Source organism: Candoia aspera, chromosome 3, assembly GCF_035149785.1.
Source record: "Candoia aspera isolate rCanAsp1 chromosome 3, rCanAsp1.hap2, whole genome shotgun sequence".
Classification (NCBI taxonomy): domain Eukaryota; kingdom Metazoa; phylum Chordata; class Lepidosauria; order Squamata; family Boidae; genus Candoia; species Candoia aspera.
Genome location: NC_086155.1, coordinates 156001541 through 156022543, shown reverse-complemented (window position 1 = coordinate 156022543; position 21003 = coordinate 156001541). Strand labels below are relative to the sequence as shown.

At 37.0% G+C, this 21003-nt stretch overlaps 1 protein-coding gene across 2 annotated transcripts in view; it reads right to left on the bottom strand.

The window, feature by feature from the left end:
* Positions 1–21003, bottom strand: part of SPIRE1 (spire type actin nucleation factor 1) — a 71464-nt gene that overhangs the window by 6788 nt on the left and 43673 nt on the right. The window contains exons 9-12 of one of the 2 annotated variants that reach the window (XM_063299080.1): positions 17053–17222; positions 9355–9445; positions 9000–9142; positions 6475–6528 (exon numbers count right to left, since the gene is read on the bottom strand). In XM_063299080.1, the coding sequence (XP_063155150.1) occupies positions 6475–6528; positions 9000–9142; positions 9355–9445; positions 17053–17222 (458 nt within the window). The remainder of the gene's footprint in view (positions 1–6474; positions 6529–8999; positions 9143–9354; positions 9446–17052; positions 17223–21003) is intronic. The other variant, XM_063299081.1, reaches the window with a different exon arrangement.

Sequence of the window (21003 nt, the reverse complement as noted above, 5' to 3'; positions counted from 1 at the left end):
TTTAATTGCAGTTATATGTATTTGTTTCTTTATGGAATATTTAAACAATTATAGTTATAATTTTGTACACCTTTATACTCTTGCTATTAGCAAGAATATCAATCCATTACAATTTGTGATAGGAAACAGTATATAGAAGTTTTTTTCAACACTAAAACTCCATAGCAGGTTAATATTGAGTTGAGTAAATCATCAGAATTGTTGATACCACGGAATAAAAATGGACATTCCCAATTCAGTTCTTTCATAGATTGAACAGATCTTGTTGAAAGACAGAATTCTTGCCATAAACTGCTAAATTATATTTTGCAAAAATTTGATTTGTAAATTATAGAAAATGACATGTTAACTTTATTTTTACCCTGCCAAAGAATGACTATAAGGTTGGGAGAGGAAAATAATCAGTAGTCTGCAGATGAACTAGGACATTCATCAAATCTACATTACTGATAGCTCTTAGGAAAATTGGTAAAATCCACACTATAAATGCAGCATAATGCTGCAAAATCCAACTAACAGACCAAGATATACAGGGTAGATACAGAGGACATTCCTTTATTTTCAGTAGGTTATAATTCTGTCTTTCAGTTCAGAAAAAAATTAAAACGCAGAACTGGTAAAGAGAGCGTACCAGAGCCACTGTATTTTAAAGAACAGCTGTCTTACCTATCTAAAAATGGACCTCAAACAGAAACTTCATCCTGCTCAAGATGCCTACAAATTGTGCCTTTTCTATCATTAACTTATTCATACTGAAGAAGACTTGGCTTAAGAGCCAAAATTTAGTGCAGCTTGCTATACTATATTATCCTTAGCATCACACTGGAAAGAAAAAAAAAAAGCTATTTCCCCCCCAGCATCTACTACAGGTCTTATATTTTATATGTGATTATAACTTTTTATCTTTTGCTTTTCAGTTTTATCTACTGCTTTTACAGAATTATCTAGCTTATTTTAAAATATTGCTTTACAGTGTTTTAAATTTCCATCACAAGTGTGTGGTCATTGGCTTTAAGACCCTATACCTAAAGGTTGATATATGATATGATCCAGAAACAAATCAAGGAATATGGTGGCAGGATTCTTTATATTAAATGTTGATACTCTGTAATCCAAAATGGTTTGCCACTAAAATATTTGAAGGGGTGTTGCCTTTGTATGAATCAATCCACTTGCTCAATCGCTGATACTAAAATACATGGGGCTATTGCAGTGCAGATCAATGAAATCCCCTCTCCAAAGAAATGCCATTGTCCTTCCTCCATATTGATAATTTTTAAATAGGTGACAGCTTGCTTTTTGTTGTTTGTTTCATAATCTTGTTTAAAACACCAATGCCAGGGCAGCCTTTTAAGTACTGAAAAGTATATAAAATGTTTAATTAATAAAGGTGGATTATACTCAGTCTATAATATAGATGAGGTATGTGAGGAGGCACTAGTCCCTTCCTTTTCCAAACAGTGTTTCTCCCCAAGCTACAAAATGGTCCAAATTCACCAAATAACTTTCATGACTAAGTAGATAACTGAATCAAGTCTATGTAAATAATGGCATCACTGAGAAATTACTAGCTTTTTCATTTCTTCTATGTATAATTAAAATAGCACCTAATTATAATTTCACAGACTTTTTTTGTTTTTGGTCTTAGAAATATAACTTAAAAAAAAGCGTGCATCTATAACTTCAATGTGAAAATGAGAGGTCATGTTTGGAAATATTTACTACACAGAGAGCATGTGAGAGTAAAGCTAAATTGCTGCTCTGTCAAATGTACAGTATGTTTACTGGTCAACCCAACTCTTCTCTATTGTTCCTTGGGCCTTATTATCTGTAACAAACTATTAAAGTATAAATTAATACTTTTTACTAATTTATTACATATTACACTGGAGAACTGAAATAGTTTCATTTTTATAATGGATAAAAGCTATACCTATGAAATATGGTATATTATTTTCTTAGTATGTTCTACTGCTCTGTCCTTCACTATAATAAACAGTAGAGAATTGTATCATTCTGTTCTTGCTGTCATAAAAAAACCTTTCTTGAAAATATGAAAGAAGCATGACCAAAAGGAGAAAAACTATGTTTCATAATTTTAGTTTTTAAAAAGTTACACAAGGACAAACAAATTGTAATACATCATTAGGCGAATAAAAGATAGTGAATTATTCTGGGAATAAAATAGGACATACTGATATATACCTTGTATTAAAAAGAAAAATCTTTTAATTAAAACTGATTCATGTAATAATCCAGGTAAAATTTGCTAACAGTAGCATTTAGCATTACCAATTCCATCATAGTTTGTCCCACTTTCATGAAGATTACATGCAATCAGGTGAAAAATTCTGAGAGGAAAATTTGTTTTATGTCTCCCAATTCAATGGAATACAGCAAAATTAGCAAATCATTACAGAGAATCCATTATTTGCTGGATTAGGAACTCATGACAATATTAAAGGAAAATTGATATGGCATAAAGAGTTATCAGTTTAAATGCCCCTGAATTTTTAAAGAAATGTTTGGCTCTGCATTTTCAGAATCTAACACACCACCCAGGAAAAGCACATGGTAAATATTGTGATGTTAACTTAGAAAGGGACAAAAATCTCTTTAAAACTTGAAGAAAACATTTCATCATGTTCTTCTCCGTATAGCCTTGCTGATTCATTATTTTTGAATACGATGTTCCTAGAGTGTTGTTCTCTTAGTGAAAGAAAAGCAGGGCTGTTCTTTTAAAACTATACCGACACATCCTCACACATCCAAACACGGAGCATATTGGTTTGCAAAGGGATCCCAATATTCATGTTGTCCGTTTGAAGACAACAGTCCTAGTTGTGTGGATGTTTAGAAAGGAGATACGTGATAATGGCGCTCTTGTTTCAAAACGGGAGTTACTACATGCAAGTATCACCACACAGGTTTACAGTATGTCTTTAACGAATTAATTGGTGCGTTTCTGATAATATTGGCTAGAATCATAAGAATTGGGGAACTACCTCCAAACAGATTGCTGTCTTGTTTTTCTAGAAAGCAACATAATTTCTGCATGGCCAACTGTTTTAAAATAGAAAATAGTCTCACAAGTATTTCACAACATGACAAGCATAGAGAGTAGGCCAACTATTTAACAAAACTTCAGGGTGAGATGTGTCTGCTTTTTGGATTCTGGCCATTTAACTCCTTTATGTTAATTGCCCATTATACAATTTAGTTCCAGCTGCTGATTATGTATTTAAAATAGATCCTAGAATAATGTCAATGTTGCAATGTTGCCTTTTCAGTCTGAAATAAAATGCATGGAAAAATGTATCAGAGCACCATCATGACTTCAGCACAATCTTCATTGATGGGGGGGAGTCTTCTGCCCATGAGAAATTCCTGTAATTTGTGCCCTTAAACTTTCCCCCATCAACAATTAGCTACCATATTTAATGAAAACTATTCAGTATTCTACTGATATTTCTAAATGTAAGATGAGTCCAGTATTTTAGTATAACTGAAGGTTTAAATATGGATTATTCCTATATTGAGGATTTAGTAGAAAGTCCAGATGCATGAAGCCACCCAGGATCCATCCACTCTGACTGTACCTTAAAGGCATTTTGAAGTACTACTAGAATTTTACATTTAACGAGGACTAATAGAGAATAATTCCTTAGAAACTTCTCCAACCTCAAAAAGTATTAGGATGGTACTGTTGCTATGCCTTTTCTTCTAAACCACTACTCTACTGCGAACAGGATCATTGCTGATGCAGCTGTACTAAAGTTTCTTTTTCATCAGAGGCAATTCAGTTAGCTGCTGGTCCTGCTAGTGGGATGGATACAGTAGTTTACCAAGCTAAAATTCTCAGGCAGCTTTTGAACTAGTTTATTCTTAAATTGCCATTCTATAGAAAACTAACATAGGAATAACTTCTGTTAAATAAAACATAAAACATAAAGCATGCAACACATTCATGTATTACAGATGAAGACTCTAGTGAAATAAAAGTCTCTATAATAATAAAGCCCAAAGTATTTGTTTCTTCCAGTTTAAATCCACTGAGAAAAATGCACTAATTTGTGTAAAAATCTTCAGTGATGTTCATATATGTTCTTAATTGTAAATGCTAACTTATATTTAAGATTTCCTTAAATGCTTGGCATATGCATTTACCTGTATATGAATACACAGTGAAAGATTAATTTATAAATGTGAAAACTTGGCCAAAATTGACATGTATGATTTTATGAGTTTAAAAGCATTCTTAATTTTTTCTAAACTATTTCTCTACTATTTCTCTACTATATTTGCTTTTTAAGTTCCACAAAGTTAAGATCCTAAAAGCTCCTCCTCTAATAAACTTATGTTAATTTGATTATCTTTCATAGGTAATTTCTGCTCCCAGGCAAGTTGATCAGAGAATCTATGCATGCACAAAAGAGCCCTACAGACACTGAAATCAATTTTAATCAGAATCCAGTGAAATCCTAAACTGTTAATGCTTTGCCACAGTTTAGGAATCTCTCCCCATCTTGATGGGAGGGAAAGATTTATAGGATAGATTTGCAAAGCTCACAGTATGAGGCAAACCTTTGAGGGTTTCCACTTGTTAAAAACTCTTTCACATAGATAATAAACAGTTGTTGCCATTCCAAATAAAGCTGCTTCGAAAGGATGAGAACTAAGCTGAGAAGCTGTATGTATGGTTGAAAAAAGTGTCTTCCTTGGAACCTGAACATTAGATAGGAGGTAGAAAAGGGAAATCTAAACATAAATAAAACGTTTGTCTAGTATTTTACATAGTGTAACCCCAGCATCAATATTTATTTCTTTGGCTTAGTAGGAAGCCAGCTCAATATAACCAGAATTAGTATATGACACAAGTTCCCAGCTAGTTCTGATGGAAGAAACAATGCAACTTTCTTTTCAGTGGAAATGAGGATTATTTAAAGATGGGATTTCTTTCACCAGAAGCAATGACATTCCATCAATCCTGAGGGAAAGAATGAAGAAGGAGGATGTTAAATTTAACAGAGGATAACGTGAACTTATCTATGCCATTTTCTCCATACTTTGAGAAACTGTAGACTTAGAACTGTAACATTAATTTTATATCTTTTCTTAAATATAACTTTAATGGTACTGTTAAATGACACTGAAACAGTTACTCAATGACAAATATAAAACGTTCTAAAGTTATCTTTATAGCTTTCCTAAAAACAACAAATTTGCAAAGTTATCAGTTCTTTCCCTAAGAAGATAGCTTAGGCACAGTAGGTATACATTTCTTTATGAACAACACAGCATTTTTTTTAATCACCATTTTGCATAGCATGATTCATCCTCATTAACAAACCCAGCAATTACTGGCATAGGACTATATTGCCATTCTGGAATGCTCACTGTGTTCTAAAATACAGTACTGCTTTTTTATGTACACTCTAAAGAACCTTAACAAAAGAAAGGAAAAATAAAAAATGAAAAGAAAATGGTGTTCTGCCATATGAATGCAAAATCAAAATCAGACACTACAGGGGAACTATTTTATAGTATATGTAAACTTTAATATGTATTTATTAAATACCTACCAGCTGTCCCTCCTATATATGACTTTTTAAAACAAGTATATAGTTTAAGGCTTTTCTGGATTAATTAACTACCTCTTCCCACTGGCTTTGAAAAACACCTGGAAATCTCAACTGGCATAGAAAAATGCAAATATGGAGCAACTTGAAGAAGGTCACAGCGGTCCTGTGTGGTTTGCATTTATTCATTATTTCTAGTTCAGTTCAAGGTGCTGTTTTAAGCTTTAAAACCGTACACAGGTTGCATTTTGTGTATGTAGACTTTGACCCCAACTCTAGTTGCCTTCTGGAAGCTATTTAAGATGGAACTTTTCCAGTGGATTGCACCAGATGCTTTCTGGAATGTAGGTTTGCCTATTTTTGACTGTTGAATTTTTTATATTTTCAGTTTTATTGGTATAATGGTTTTTTTATGCTATGAGCTGCCATGAGTCTACACAATTGTAGCAGGACATAAATGTGATTGATTGATTGATTGATTGATAAATAAAGGGTTCAGCTTCTTCCATATTTGTGGGCCTCACATACTTTGTGTCACCTCTAAATGGAAATTTGCAGAGAACTATTAAGAGGAGATAAAGCTTAAAGTTACAGAATATTGCAACAAAATGTTTGGTGGGGGGAGGGGGCAATCCAGTCTAGAACCAATGGAAGTTCAGGTACTAGAAAATTCTGGTCCTTTCAGGAAGCATTTAGTCTACGCTGAAATCTGAATGTTCATTTCAGACACTGTCTCGTGCTGTGGGGATTTTGGCAAATTACTATAGATGTCTGCATAGATTCTGTTGTTTTGTGATTTGTTCATACTATTTTAATTTTATTTTAACTCTGTAGCTGCCTTGTTCTTAAGGAAAACAAGATATAAAATGTTTAAAATAAATAAATAAATACTTACAAGAAGTCTCCTCATTCTCATAAGACCAAAGAACAACAGAATTAGGGGGTTTTCCTTTCAATGGTACAAGATATAAAATATGAGATTATTTCTTATTCAGAAACTTCTGTAGTTTTAATTTTTTAAATTAACATTTTATTTGTTGATTCAGACTCTATCTGTATGCTATACCAAGAAACCCTGATTTAGCAGGGCAAAATGCCATGTGTGGTACTGCCTGCTGCTCTGATGGCCCTTAGTGGCTTATCTTGACCAATCAGCTCAGTCTTAGTGGATGGGCAGCTCCATCCATGTTTATTGTCTGAATGAAGGACTTTTCTGACATGTTCCCCTCAGAACAGACAAGAGGAAGAAGTCCAGAATAAACTGTTTCTAATAATATGCCAAACAAACCATAGGGGAACACCATCTATCATTTGTTAGCCTGAACGGCTTTTGAGATAAGACACCAGGAATAATTAGAATAGCTTATATTATCATGTGGCTTATTTTCTGCCAAGTCATAATTCTGAAAAATTTGGACCCGATGCTTCATAAAAACACAGCCAGTATACACTTTAAGTTTGCCAGTGGACATTATATTCAGAGTTCTTGCTCTGATCTCAAAGGCTAAAATAAGATTTTTTTTCTTTTTTAATCCATTCAATTGTGTCCAATTCTTGGAGACTGCCTGGATAAGTCCCTGCAGTTTTCTTGGCAATGTTTTTCAGAAGTGGTTTGCCATTGCCTCCTTCCTAGGGCTAAGAGAGAGTGACTGGCCTAAGGTCATCCAGCTGGTTTTGTGCCTAAGGCAGGACTAGAACTCACAGTCTCCCAGTTTCTAGTCTGATGCCTTAACCACCACACCAAACTGGCTCTCCAAATAAGAATATAATTGTCAAATAGCATTACTTCTTCTAAAACAAAACCCAGTTAAAATCTGACTTTTTCTTAAATGGTCCTAAAATAATAAATAAGAAAAAAAGCATAATGGACCTTATAAATCCACAGACAACTTCTAAGAATATACGAAGATTTCTTTAAATTAAGATGAGACTGGATTTTTCACAGCATGTCTATTAGAAATGCCAGATATCTCAGAAATGATGAAGGCTTTATCTGTACTTGGTCTCCATAAAAAGCAACTTTTAAGTAGTACATAAAAACAATTGCTACAGGGTATTTTGAGCACCTGCATAGGTATACAGGTAGTCCTCACTTAACGACCATTCATTTAATGATGGTTCAGAGATACAACGGGGCTAAAAATAGTTACTTATGACCCTTCCTCGAAGTTACGACTGTCACACACACCCCGTGGTCATATGATTGCGATTTGGGTGCTTGGCAACCGGCTTGCATTTATGACTGGATGTAGTGTCCTGCAGTCACATGATCGTGATTTGTGACCTTCCCAGCCGGCTTCTGACAAGCCAAATCAATAGGGAACTGTTGATTCACTTAATGACTGTGGTAAAAATGGTTGTAAAATCGGGTCCAGTCATATGATGCCTCGCTTAATGACTGAATCACTTAATACCAAAATTCTGGTCCCAACTACAGTCATTAAGCAAGGACTACCTGTACTTCAAACAATTTTCACATGCACAAAACCATTATTCTTCTAAAGCTATTTCTTGGAAAATAATTACTTTTGTATTGTACTCTGCATATTGAACTGACAAATCAGTTTATCTAGGATCAGAAAGTGAATTCAGGTTAGAATCATAAGACAAAATGGCACTTGATTTTTTCTTGAGAAAGCAGCTCTGGTCTATGAATTAGTGGAGTAATGCAAGTTAACCTCAGTATACTGAAGAACTGGCATCCAAATCAGAACTTCTTGAGCCAATGCAGAATAAGAAGGCCTCTTATTAATACCAATCAGTGTCTATCAGCTGACCTAAGGAGCTGAAAAGTGCCTAAACCCGAATTCTTTCACTCTCTATCAATTTTAAGAATCCTTTTAACAAGGAAAAATGGACCTTATAAAATTGCAAGGATTTGGCGTTGTGCCAGCCCTTAAAACAGGCATTTTATTTCCTTATGACAATTATGTTCTATTGGAGTCTGCTTTCAGATGAATCCAACTAACTGAATGTACTGTATTTTCTTTTGGTCCTCAAATAGATTCAATAATACTATGTGATCACATGGCATTCTAGGCTCTTTAAACATGTGATAGGAGAAAAACATCTCAGATTTCAGTAACAAATTAAAGATCTGCAAAAACAGCAGCAAAAAGTTTCATTTTCATGTATCATGTAGAGACCTTTTATTTGGAGATATATTCATTTTGTTAGCAAGTTTATGTAAGAACCTCAGTAATTAGGCACAACATTCAAACCTGAATTAAAAGTTCAAAGATATTTCATTCTAGATCTTACTCTCAACGTCCTGGAAATAAAATTCAAGTGCTGTTCCAAGTTCTCACAATTTTGAGCTAAGGATTCATCACAGTATGGTTTTTACATATTCCCTCAATGCCAGAACTACCATGTTTGACCCCTCAACCAATGCTGAACAAGATCTACCACATTACTTACAAGTGATCTGGAGCTCTGTTTTGTGGGGGGCAAGAATTGCCGTACGTTGGTTGGCGTTTCCTTCTCAATGGAATGTCGCCTCTGAGGTGGTTGTCTCCTTTCTGGCTGGGGTGTAGATGATATTGGCAAGAATTTTGGAGGCACTATAAATTTGACAAGGATGAATTAGGTCCAAACTTAAACTTACTTTTAACAGTAAGTGCAATGATGTCATACAGCTAGAATGAAAGTACCCCCATGTCATGTCATGTCATGAATATATATACTGAATAAATTTGAATCTCTTTTAACCCATCAGCTTCAAAATATTTCTACTGTATCAGAAATCTTATTCTTTTTGAGCATTTTTACTCACTCTTTTTTCCAGATGTGGTCTCTAAAAATATATCTTCCATCTGGGAGGGAGAAATACTACCACTACTGGCAGATTTGGGTATAGAATCCTCCTGGAAATAAAATAAAGCAATTGATTGTCCCCCTTCTCTTTAATTGGAAAACAGTATAAGAAATATGCAGAAAAATATGTTTAATAATGCAGGATATGGAACTATATAAGATTACCTGGTAATATTAACAAAAATACTACCAGAAAACAAAATATTGCTATTTCTTGAAACATTAGAAGTATAAACTGTTAAAAAGAGCCATTGACAAGTTTCCACATGGGCCGCACCACTTTACATTCATTTTTTAATTAAATTCATTCAGTGAATTTATTTCATTGATTTTCTTCCTTGGGCAGAGAGGCAGGTCTTCATACTACACTCTTACTCCTTGTCACTGCTTGTCCTTTTTCTTTTTCTTTTCCCTGGCTGACTAGCAGTTGGCCCTATAACAGGGTGTATACATGCATGAAATGTGTTGGACTGGGCCCTCTGGTTCCCATAAAGGAGTATAGGTAGTCCTGGCTTAATGACCAATGGGACTGGAATTTTGGTTGTTAAGCAAAGCAGTCATTAAGCAAATCTGACCCAATTTTATGACCTTTTTTTGAGGTGGCCATTAAGTGAAGCACTGTAGTCATTAAGTGAACCATGTGGTCATTAAGTGAATCACACGGTTCCCCATTGATTTTGCTTGCCAGAAGCTGGCTGGGAAGGTAGAAAATGGGGATCACATGAGAAACAACATTGGACTTTGTTCTTGTATATGATAACAACAGCAAGACTTTATATGCACAAAGATGGAAAGATGCACAAACTCCCACAAGGGAAGAATGGATGGTTAAATTAATGGAACTGCTGCAAATGGCTAAATTGACACCATTGATAAGAGAAAATACCATGACTGGATTTGTTTCTAACTGGATTATTTGCTGGTAATGGAAAAAAAATTAAGTTTTGATTTTGGGCTTTGATGATTAAACTGTTTGTTTTTATAGAAATAATGTTAGCAAAAGTTTATCTAATGGTGTAAAAGATTAAATTTGTATAATAAGCATTTATATCTGTGTTGGAGAAGGTCAGAAGTCACCTTCTTTTTATATTCTCTTCCTATTTCAGCACTTTTTTAGTTTTCCTTTTTTCTTTAGTTCTGTATTCTAGCTTTTCTGTATTCTATATTTTGTATTTTAACTTTACTTTGAAAATCTAATAAAGTTCTTATATATAAAAAAAGAAAATGGCGATAACATGACCATGGGATGCTGCGATGGTCATACAGTTGTAATTGAAATTATTCAACCGCCATTGCAAATCAGGTTGATTGTCAAAATGTATAGACTTTCAGCTGTTTGCAATGAACAAGTCAAACAAAAGCAATTGAAATAGCTCAACACAACAAATGCTTCAAGTGGTGTCCTCAAATTCAACTGAAAATGCAACTTATAATGACTTCTCCAGTCTCAAAATTATTCAACCCCCTGAACAGAATCTGTCACAACAGCACACATACAGTATGCAAAACAGGTGTTGTCTCAGGCACACCTGATGCAGCTACTCGAGGACTTCATTAGCTGCACCAGGTGTGCTTGAGCTGGAACACATGAAATACCTTGAACTGGCTAGGGGTTTGTTGAGTGTCACATTTGACTGCATGTTAGAAATACAGTATGGCTAAGTCAAAAGAAAGGTCCAAAAAGGGAAGAGAAGAGATAATCGCCCTTCACAAACAAGGAACAAGATACAAAAAGATAGCAAAGGCACTGAGTGTTCCTAGAAACACTGTTGGAAGCATAGTTCGCAAGTTCAAAGTTCAAGGAACAATGGCTACACTACTTGGACAGGGCAGAAAAAGGAAGCTGTCAATGGCTGCAACCAGATTTCTTAGAAGGCAGATTGAGAGAAACCCTCGAGTGACTGCAAAAGACCTGCAGCAAGACTTGGTGGCAACAGGCACTGAGGTTTCAGTGAGCACAGTAAGGCGCGTACTAAACACAGAAGGTTTCCATGCCAGAACTCCAAGACGTACCCCACTACTGACCCAAAAGCACAAGAAAAGTCAGCTCCAATATGCTCAAAATCATAACAATAAGCCACAGAAGCTTTGGGATTCTGTTCTGTGGAGAGATGAAACAAAACTGCAACTTTTCAGCCCGATGGGTCAGTGGTATGTCTGGAGGAAGAAGAATGAAGCATACACTGAAAAGAACACTCTGCTTACAGCTAAGCATGGTGGTGGCTTGGTGATGCTCAGGGGCTGCTTTGCATCCTCTGGCACTGGAAACCTGCGGCGTGTGGACAGCAAGATGGATTCATTGAAGGATCAGGAAATCCTAGGAGAAAACGTCATGCTGTCTGTAAGGAAGCTGAAGCTTGGGCGTCATTGGACCTTCCAACAGGACAATGATCCTAAGCATACCTCAAATTCCACTAAGGCTTGGATGCAGAAGAAGTCCTGGAAGATTCTACAGTGGCCTGACTTGAACCCCATAGAGAATCTCTGATGGGATTTGAAGAAGGCAGTTGCAGCACGCAAACCCAAGAATATTACTGAACTGGAGGCCATTGCTCATGAGAAATGGGTTAAGATTCCTCAGGAACACTGCCAGTAGCTGGTGTCTGGCTATGCATCTCATTTGCAGCAGGTCATAACAGCAAAAGGGTGCTCTACTAAGTACTGAAGATGCTTGCCATGAAGGGGTTGAATAATTTTGAGACTGGAGAAGTCATTATAAGTTGCATTTTCAGTTGAATTTGGGGACACCACTTGAAGCATCCATTGTGCTGAGCTATTTCAATTGCTTTTGTTTGATTTGTTCATTGCAAACAGCTGGAAGTCTGTACATTTTGACAATCAACCTGATTTGCAATGGGGGTTGAATAATTTCGATTACAACTATAAATGTGAACCAGTTGCCAAGTGCCCAAATCATGATCATGTGACCGCAGGGATGCTGTGACAGTCATAAGTGTAAGGACTGGTCATAAGTCATTTTCCCCCCCAGCACTGTCATAAGTCCAAACCGTCACTAAGCAAATGGTTAAGTGAGGACTACCTGTACAGCACCTAAATCCTCCATCCACAATCTCTGGGGAAAACCTATTTAGTATTCCTTTCTTCTTTCCACAGGTGATCTAACTAGAGGACATGTTATAGTCTACAATCCTTTCCAGAACAGAAGTTCCTGACTTATTAAAAAAGTCAAATCTTCATTACATATATCAAGATTAAAGAACTAAAAGGAAGTTGAAAGAGAACAAAAGGAGAAGGAAGAGTTGAACTACTGAAGGGACTGAATTCAGTCAGGTGTTCACCCACTCCCACTCAGAACGAAGTCACAAATAGCTAGTATCACATCTGCGAAATAAAAGTAAATCTATACCGCATCCAGCTTTACTGGTTCCTAACTAACTGCATAACCTCCTGATTCCAACTTGGATCATTATGGGTTAGGACTTTCATTCTTACTTGCTACATCCAGCCATGGAAGAGAGATCTAACGGGGGAAAGAGCAAAAAGCAATATGCTCTAGTGTCCTCACCTCTTTTTAAAAGTCCATCAGAGGGAGCTCTGAATATAGCCTGCATCCAGCCTGCAGACTCATAATCCACGCCCCCCCATGAGTGAGAGATAGCTCTCTGTCAAATACAGAGTCAGATTACCCAAGTCCATCCCCTTGTTGGATATGGAAGATATACGGTCTTTTTAAAACAAAAAAGAGAAGTCAGTTGAAAGAGGCAGAGAAAGAATGGGGCTTCCATCACCCTCTACAGATTCCAGATTACTGTCTGGAACAGTGTTTTTCAACCTTGGCAGCTTGAAGATGTGTGGACTTCAACTCTCAGAATTCCCCAGCCAGCCAGCTGCCACGGTTGAGAAATACTGGTCTGGAATCTTCAAGAAGCTGGAGAAGTCCAAGAAAGGACCTTTGTTTAAGAAATCCTGCTAATATGCAAATCCCACTTCTCTTGCAATGGCCTACCCGGTACTCTCTGCCATACCTATTTCTACCTGTTGTGGACCAATTAGAGACCCCCACTCTAGTGGCTCCCAACGTCCCCATTCACCTTTCTAACATTTCCTGTCCCAGCCTACCATATACCTTAACAGCATTAGCTGCCATGTGCAGGGTAGGCTTTATATACTACCACACACTATCTTACTCCATCCCCCAATAACCTCGCTCCATTCAACCGTCATACCAACTCCTGCATCCAGAAAGCTTTCAAGCTTCTAACAAATCTCTTCCAGCCCCTCTGTTCTCTCACTCTGGGTCAGGAATTACCTACAGCCTTTCTAATGCTCACCCAGGGAGGATAGCCTTCCTAAGGTTAGCTTCAGGTCTCAACTACCAGCAACCATGGTGACTGACAGAGGTCTCCCTACTGGCACCAACAAAGATTCTCTCCCCATCCCCAGTCAGGCCAAACCGCCTGCAAGTTTGAGGCTCAACTCTTGTCCCTCACTTCCTCTCAGACTGTCCTTCTTGTCACTGCCCTGATGGTTATGGCAACAACAGCTTGACTTCTTCACCCTCCAGCAACACATCTTGCTGGGGGCTCTAGCAGCTTCAAAACTCTCTAAGTCCAGTCTGCAGAGCCCTGGATTTTTACCTAGTAGTCTGGGACAAACCATGCTATTGCTTTCACTCTCTTTATCACCTTTCCTAAACCTGGTGCCCTCCAAATGCACTGGACTACACTACGTCTAGTAATGACTGTCTAGTAATGATAATAACAACAAAACATATTTTATATTGCTTCCTATACAATAGCTTCTTGAGACAGTTGACAAAACAGAAAATTCTTAATAAAACTAGTAAGTTAAAAACTATATTAAACTGTGTGTAATAAAAAGGAGAGTGAAAAGAAAACAAAAGCAGAAACAAAAATAGAAAATCAAACATTCATACAAAAAGGGTCTGGATGAAGAGACAGGTCTTCAACAGTTGCCTCATGAACTTCAAGGGAGAAACCATTCCAGACTGTAGGCACTATCACAGAGGAAACCAATCTATGAGTGCCATAAGACAGCACTCTGTGGTTCTAGGTACAAGCAGCAGAACCTCTCACAACAATCTCAGAGATCAATCAGGTCTAACAGCAGAAGTGTTCTGTCAGATATCCTAGTCCTATTTAGGATGTTTTGTCATAAACCAATGTTGAACCTGACTCATAGATAATTGGCAGCTAACTGGCAGCCGACGTAGTTGCTTGAACAACTGGAACATGCACATAGCCAGGTGTCCTGCTCAGCAACCTGCCTACTACCTGCTGCACCAGCTGCAGCTTCTGGATCAAGAGCAAGAGTAGGCCTACATCGGGTGTAATACAGAAATCTAAGCAGAGATTACTAACAGGTAGACAACAGCAGCTAGGCTGTCCTGCCCAGGATAGGATATAGTTGGCATATCAAACAAAATCAGTAATAGTGCTCCTTATCACATAAGTCACTTAGGCCTCCAATGACAGTAGGAATAACTTCATTTATGTACTTATTTTTTCAGAGGAATACAATGCCATTGAGACTGGCAAACTACTCAGTTCCTGTATTCATAACCTACCCACCTATAAGGTCTCTACTGCATCAAAATTCAGTCTTAGTTTACTGGTCCTCATCTATCCCATCACGGTGTTCAGAGACTGGTTCAGAATCAGTGCCTCTCCTGATTCAGATATTAAGGAGAGACAGAGCTTAGTGCCACCAACCCAAGACTTGGAACAAGAGGCCATATAATAGGCCAGACAGCTACAGGCATCTTGCCCATATCTGCAAGCCTCATAAACTAAAAGCAATCCCATGCAGTTGGTACACTATACATATTAATAGGACTTGTGTCCAAGGGGGCATTCATACTGGCATGAACAAAATTTATTTTATCCAAACCATGGCCTAACACATTCACTGTCATCTTTAATTTCAGATTTGATTTCTGTCATCTTTGAGATGGCTGGCTAGCCAGTACATTTAGTATGTTTCCCTGTTAATTTTATTTTAAAAAATAATAAAACAGTGTTCTGTCTCAATTGAGTACTAAGTCTTCTCCCATCCATTTGATGTCTCCATTTCATTCCTACATGTCAACAGTGGGTGAAAAAAGAGCTGCCTTAATGAGAGTCTACCTTAACGTCAATTTAATTCAGGGTCTAAGTTAAATCTTAGTGGAAACTCTTTCTCTCTCCCAAAAACATTTTTTCTCAAAGTTCTTTCCTAAGCCTCTCCCTCTCTTTCACATGTCCACATGTGGAAAAGGCACATAATTAATCAGCTTCCTTCGAAAATAATCCCACAGCTTCTCAACATTCCTATGCTTATCAAGCAGAAGTAGTGGTACTGGAATATCCTCCCCACCCAATGGGTAGACAGGGACCCAACAAAACAAAGTGCATAACTTCTTAATAATCAACCTAATGTCCTTATAGGGAATTAAAGTGACTGGCATTTCAGGGTCAGTGTTTTTCTATTATATTCAGGCATTTAAATTTTCATTAATAAATACATACATTTAATCTACTTGAGGGAAGTAGGTTGAATAGATTTTATTTATTTATTTATTTAATGTATTCCTAGCCCCTCTTCTTATTTCTAAAAAAATCCCAAAGGAGTTTACAATAATAATTAAAAGGTCTCAGAATAAAATTAAAGGAAAGATGTATTAAGAGATAACACTAAGGGGAGTTAATTGTTAGAGAAGGCCAGCACAGAAATATTAGATATTAAGAGATACATATTAACTTGGGGGTCTGTGGCACCAAAGAATTTGTGCCCACAGCACTATCTAAATATCATGTTTAAAATATTCTGGTACCTGTAATGATTGCCTGAACCCAAATAAAATGCTCAGACTCAAAATCAAAGTTTAAGTTCTGATTTTATTTAGAATAGAGTGTAAACAGAAAGAAAGCTGAGAATGAGAAAAGCGTGCCTAAAGTCAAACTAAATAGCCCCGTTACAAACAACGTCCCCCCCCTTCAATCATCACAACCCCACATTCCCAGGTGCTCCTAATGAGCTCTGCTGATCAACGGGCAAAAAGACCTTGACATTAAAAAGATAACCCAAACACATTCCTGCATGGCACAGAGAGATACAGCTTTCAGTACAAGGTTTATCAGCAGCACCCTCCCAGCCAGGAACGTGCGTCAACACTCTGGCATGCGAACCATTACGATGTACAAACACATTGAAACGATGAACATGACAGTACCACATATGTCAAGACCTTGATTCTGTACAACCAAGGATGAAATGAGAGCAAAGCAGACCCAACTCAATGTAGAAATGCTTACCAACATCAGGAACATCACCTATCCTAATGGTTTTATTTGATATAGCTTGTTTTCCTCTTAATGTTTGTTAGCAAGAACTGGATGGTGACATACAGACTGAATCTCCATTTGACAACACAAAGACCTTGAGTTTCAAGCCCGCTTTGGGCTTAAGCCCTGCAAAACCATGTAGCTTTTGTGGTCTAATTTTACAATTTGGTTTGAATCTTAACAGTAGTCATTAGGATGAATGGGATAAAACCACATTTTGTTCAAACTACTTTTATCAAATGTACAGTATTTTAAGGTAAACAAGTTTTAATGTGAAAAATAAAAGCAGTAAAAGGAAATGAATCTATTAAAAATGTAAAACTGAAGAGATGCATTGTCGGTACACATCTTACCTCTGAATCTGAGCTACCCAGTTCAGCCAAAGTGGGAGCTTTCAAAAGTCTCTTCCGCTGCACTGTTAATTTTGCTGAACCTCCGCCGTTTACTTTTGCTTTGGATTCCAAGCTGCCATTTGCTACACAGCTTTCTGATAGGTTTTTGGAGGCTGCTGGTGTGGGTGTATCTAGGAAAAGCAGAAATCCTTGTGATAATACATTGAGTAAGATATTTTTCAAACAGCATGAATAAGCTCTATAACCGTGGTACTTATCTTTTCTCTAAAAATTGCAATTATGTAAGAGCTGTGATGTGACAGAAAATCAGTAGTGAGAACCAAAGTTTTGGAAAATGTATAGATTTTTCAAATATGTCTTCAAAAATGTATCACATCCAAAAATTATATTAGTGATACTTCTATAAAAGAAGTCTAAATTCCTTATTTGTACTGAGATGCTAGTTCCTATTCTTCAGAAATTACGGCAACAGCAATATGAGAGATGAGGTATGATAAAGCAGTTGGAGATAAGGTAGGGAATCAAGTCTCCCATCCACCTCCAGCTTTCTATGGTAGTTCCAATGTTATTCAGAAAGCTAATAAAACATAAATTTATCTGTAGAACACATTGCTATTAAGATATGGTCTATTTAGCCCAAAAACTTAATTTTGGGATATAAGTACTAGACTTTGTTAGATTGATTTACTATGATTAGGTCTCCTAAAATGGTCAAAGATAAATTCTTTATATTTGTTACTTAACAGAAACAAGTCAAAAGTTTAAACAATTGTTGTCCTGCAATGGTATGATTGTTGCAAGATGAAATTTGCCCAAAAATATATTTAATGAATCCACTCATCTTTGAGAAAGTTTCAGATTATTTTTCTAAATTATTCCTGGTATACACATATAGGAAGCGTAGGAACCACCTAAGAGTGAACATCTCTGTGGTCAAAATCAACAAATTTGGTGTACTATTTCACTGCACATTTTCATAAACCACCAAGGATTTTATCATTTTGCAAGTGAATTATCATATTTAAGAGATGAAAAAGAAAACTTATATTTCTTCTTTATAGACACAGAAAGGTATAAAAACAATAAGGATTAGAAAAAAAATTAAACTCTAAACAGTACTTGCAATGTTTGTTTCTATCTGTATGAAAGCTATAGAATAAATTCAGGTAATATAAAACTACTTTTAAAGGCTTGACACTACAATCTAAAAGATGGTTTATATTTTAGAATGACTGTTTTTATGTCTTCCTTGAAGCAGACACTGAATTTTAGTTCTTTTTCAAACAAAATGGAAAAAAGTGTGCAACCATTGCCTCAGTCTAGCATAACATATAGAGCTTAAATTTGACTTTAATAGATATTAATAGCTAAGGTATGTGTGTTAGAAACAAGAAGGCATTAAAACTGAAATTACAGATGTAGCTTTATACATGAAAATAAATGTCAGCAGACGCACTAGCTCTTAATAGTTCCAAGGCAAATAGTATCTTGGCTACAGAATATGCACCTTGTGTTCAAAAGAATTCCGCTATAAATTCTACTTATAACAAACATGAGCATGCTATTTCCAGAGGAACCAGTGGTAACTAGCATTTCTATTTCTTTAAATCAAATACAAAAATCTGGTGAAAGGTAGGGAATTACGCTCTCTTTAAGCATACAAAAAATGAGAATATTTATTCTTATCATAACATGTTCTGCATATTCACAATTGCACAGAACCATTCACAGAGATAGCTCTTTGACATACTTACAATATCTCCTGGAATATCCAAATGATCACAAACAATATTGAATTATTACATGACCAGTCTAGAAAGTGATGGCCAAATGCAAACTGGCAAGCTGCATGATGATGCATGAGAAAAATGTGGCATTTGGAAAAGAAAAAGAAAAAAAGTACCAATTCCCCAAGGGGCGTGGGGGGGGGGCTTCATTTAACCAAGAGAGTGACTGCAATCCCAATTATTCCTCCTACACATTTTTACCAAGATTTTTTTCCTATGGGTTTTAAAAATTTGAAAGTCAAGTAGTCTATGGATTTTAAATTAAATAAAAAACAAACAAGGGCTGTTAAGAATCAGCATATACAAATTTATATTATTATAATATTTATATTGATATGTTGCAATATGTTAGCCTCGTGTGGCACAGAGTAGTAGACGGAAGTATTGCAACCGAACTCTTCCCACAACCTGGGTTCTTGGGTAGCCGTCTCAGGTTGACTCAGCCTTCCATCCTTCCGAGGATGGTAAAATGAGTACCCGGCTTGCTGGGAAAGGTGATGACTGGGGAAGGCAATGGCAAACCACCTCGCTATAGTCTGCCAAGAAAACATCACGAAAGTGGCGTCCCTCCAAAGGGTCAAACATGACTCAGTGCTTGCACAGGGGACCTTTCACACCATGTTGCAAAAGCTGGCATACATTACTGCTGACAGGTCCAGGCTCACTCAATTGCTCCCTGGGCAAATAGGTGGATAAACATTCATTGGCTTAGCCAGTTAACTTCCTTTTCAACACTTCTGAATGCAATCACTTCTTTCTGCATTCAAAAATTATCACACTTCAAGCTTGTTCTAATTATATTATGCCATTTATTCCTACAAGAGTATTTCACTAAACCTCAATTTGCTTGCCAAAAGGATATATTACAAAGAACACTTAGATAATGAAACGTACCTGCATTCTACTGAAGACTAATGGATACCATACTGATATGCAGGAAGATACTGTAGGTATTTATTTTATAGGACAAAATATTTATTTATGCATGCATGCATGCCTTCATGCCAGTGTTGACTCTTGCAGTTTTCTTGGCAAGATTTTGGAAGTGGCTTGCTGTTGCCTCCTTCATAGGGCTGAGAGAGAGTGACTGGCCCAAGGTCACCCAGCTAGCTTTGGGTAGGACTAGAGCTCACAGTCTCCTGGTTTCTAGCCTGGTGCATAACCCCTACACCAAACTGGCTCTCATAACTGTATTACTAAAAAGTATTTACTGAGTGACCATAAGGCAGAGTAGGTGCTCATGCTTTTCCTCCTTCCTTGTATCTATTTTTTTTTTATCTTTAAAGAAGCCATGACTACATTTGTGCTAGCTGTTTGGTTCACCATGCTTATTTTTAAACTATTTTAATAATTATTGCAAGCAGATCCTAACTAGAGTTGATTAAAATGCCAGTGCAGATGTGATATTACACTATGGTCTAAAAATGAAAAGGAGGTGAATCCAGATGAGACAGGGAAGAACGACTGTATGAGCCTTGAGAATTAAACCAAGGTGCGCTTAGAAAATGAGGCAGCTTTATATATTTATTTACCAACTTTTATCACCGCCCATCTCCCCCCAAAGCGGGGACTCTGGGCAGTTTACAACAAAAACAAAGTTTAAAAAACCTGTGCTCCAGGCATGCTGACAGAACCAGGTTTTTAATTTTTTAAGGAAGTCCAGGAGCGAGGGGGCCTGTCTCACCTCTGGGGGAAGAATATTCCAGAGGGCAGGAGCTATTGCAGAGAAGGCTCGCTTCCTGGACACTGCTAGATGGAATTTTATTACAGGTGGGGTCCATAACATGCTCTCTCTGCATGACTGGGTGGGACGGGTCGATGTAATGGGGATGAGATGGTCCCTCAGGTAACCTGGCCCCATGCCATGTAGGGCTTTAAAGGTGATAACCAAAACCTTGAATTGTGCCCAGAAGCAGACTGGTACCCAATGCCAACCTTGGGCCACCCAAGATTGCCTGCGTGGCTGCGTTCTGGACCAGTTGTAGCTTCCGGATATTCTTTAAGGGTAGCCTCATGTAGAGTGCATTACCATAGTCTATATGGGAGATGACCAGGGCATGATTGACCATTCAAAGGGCCTCTTGATCCAGGAAAGGGCATAACTGTCGCACAACATGAAGTTGAGCAAAGGCCCTCCTGGCCACAAATGCCACCTGCTCTTTGA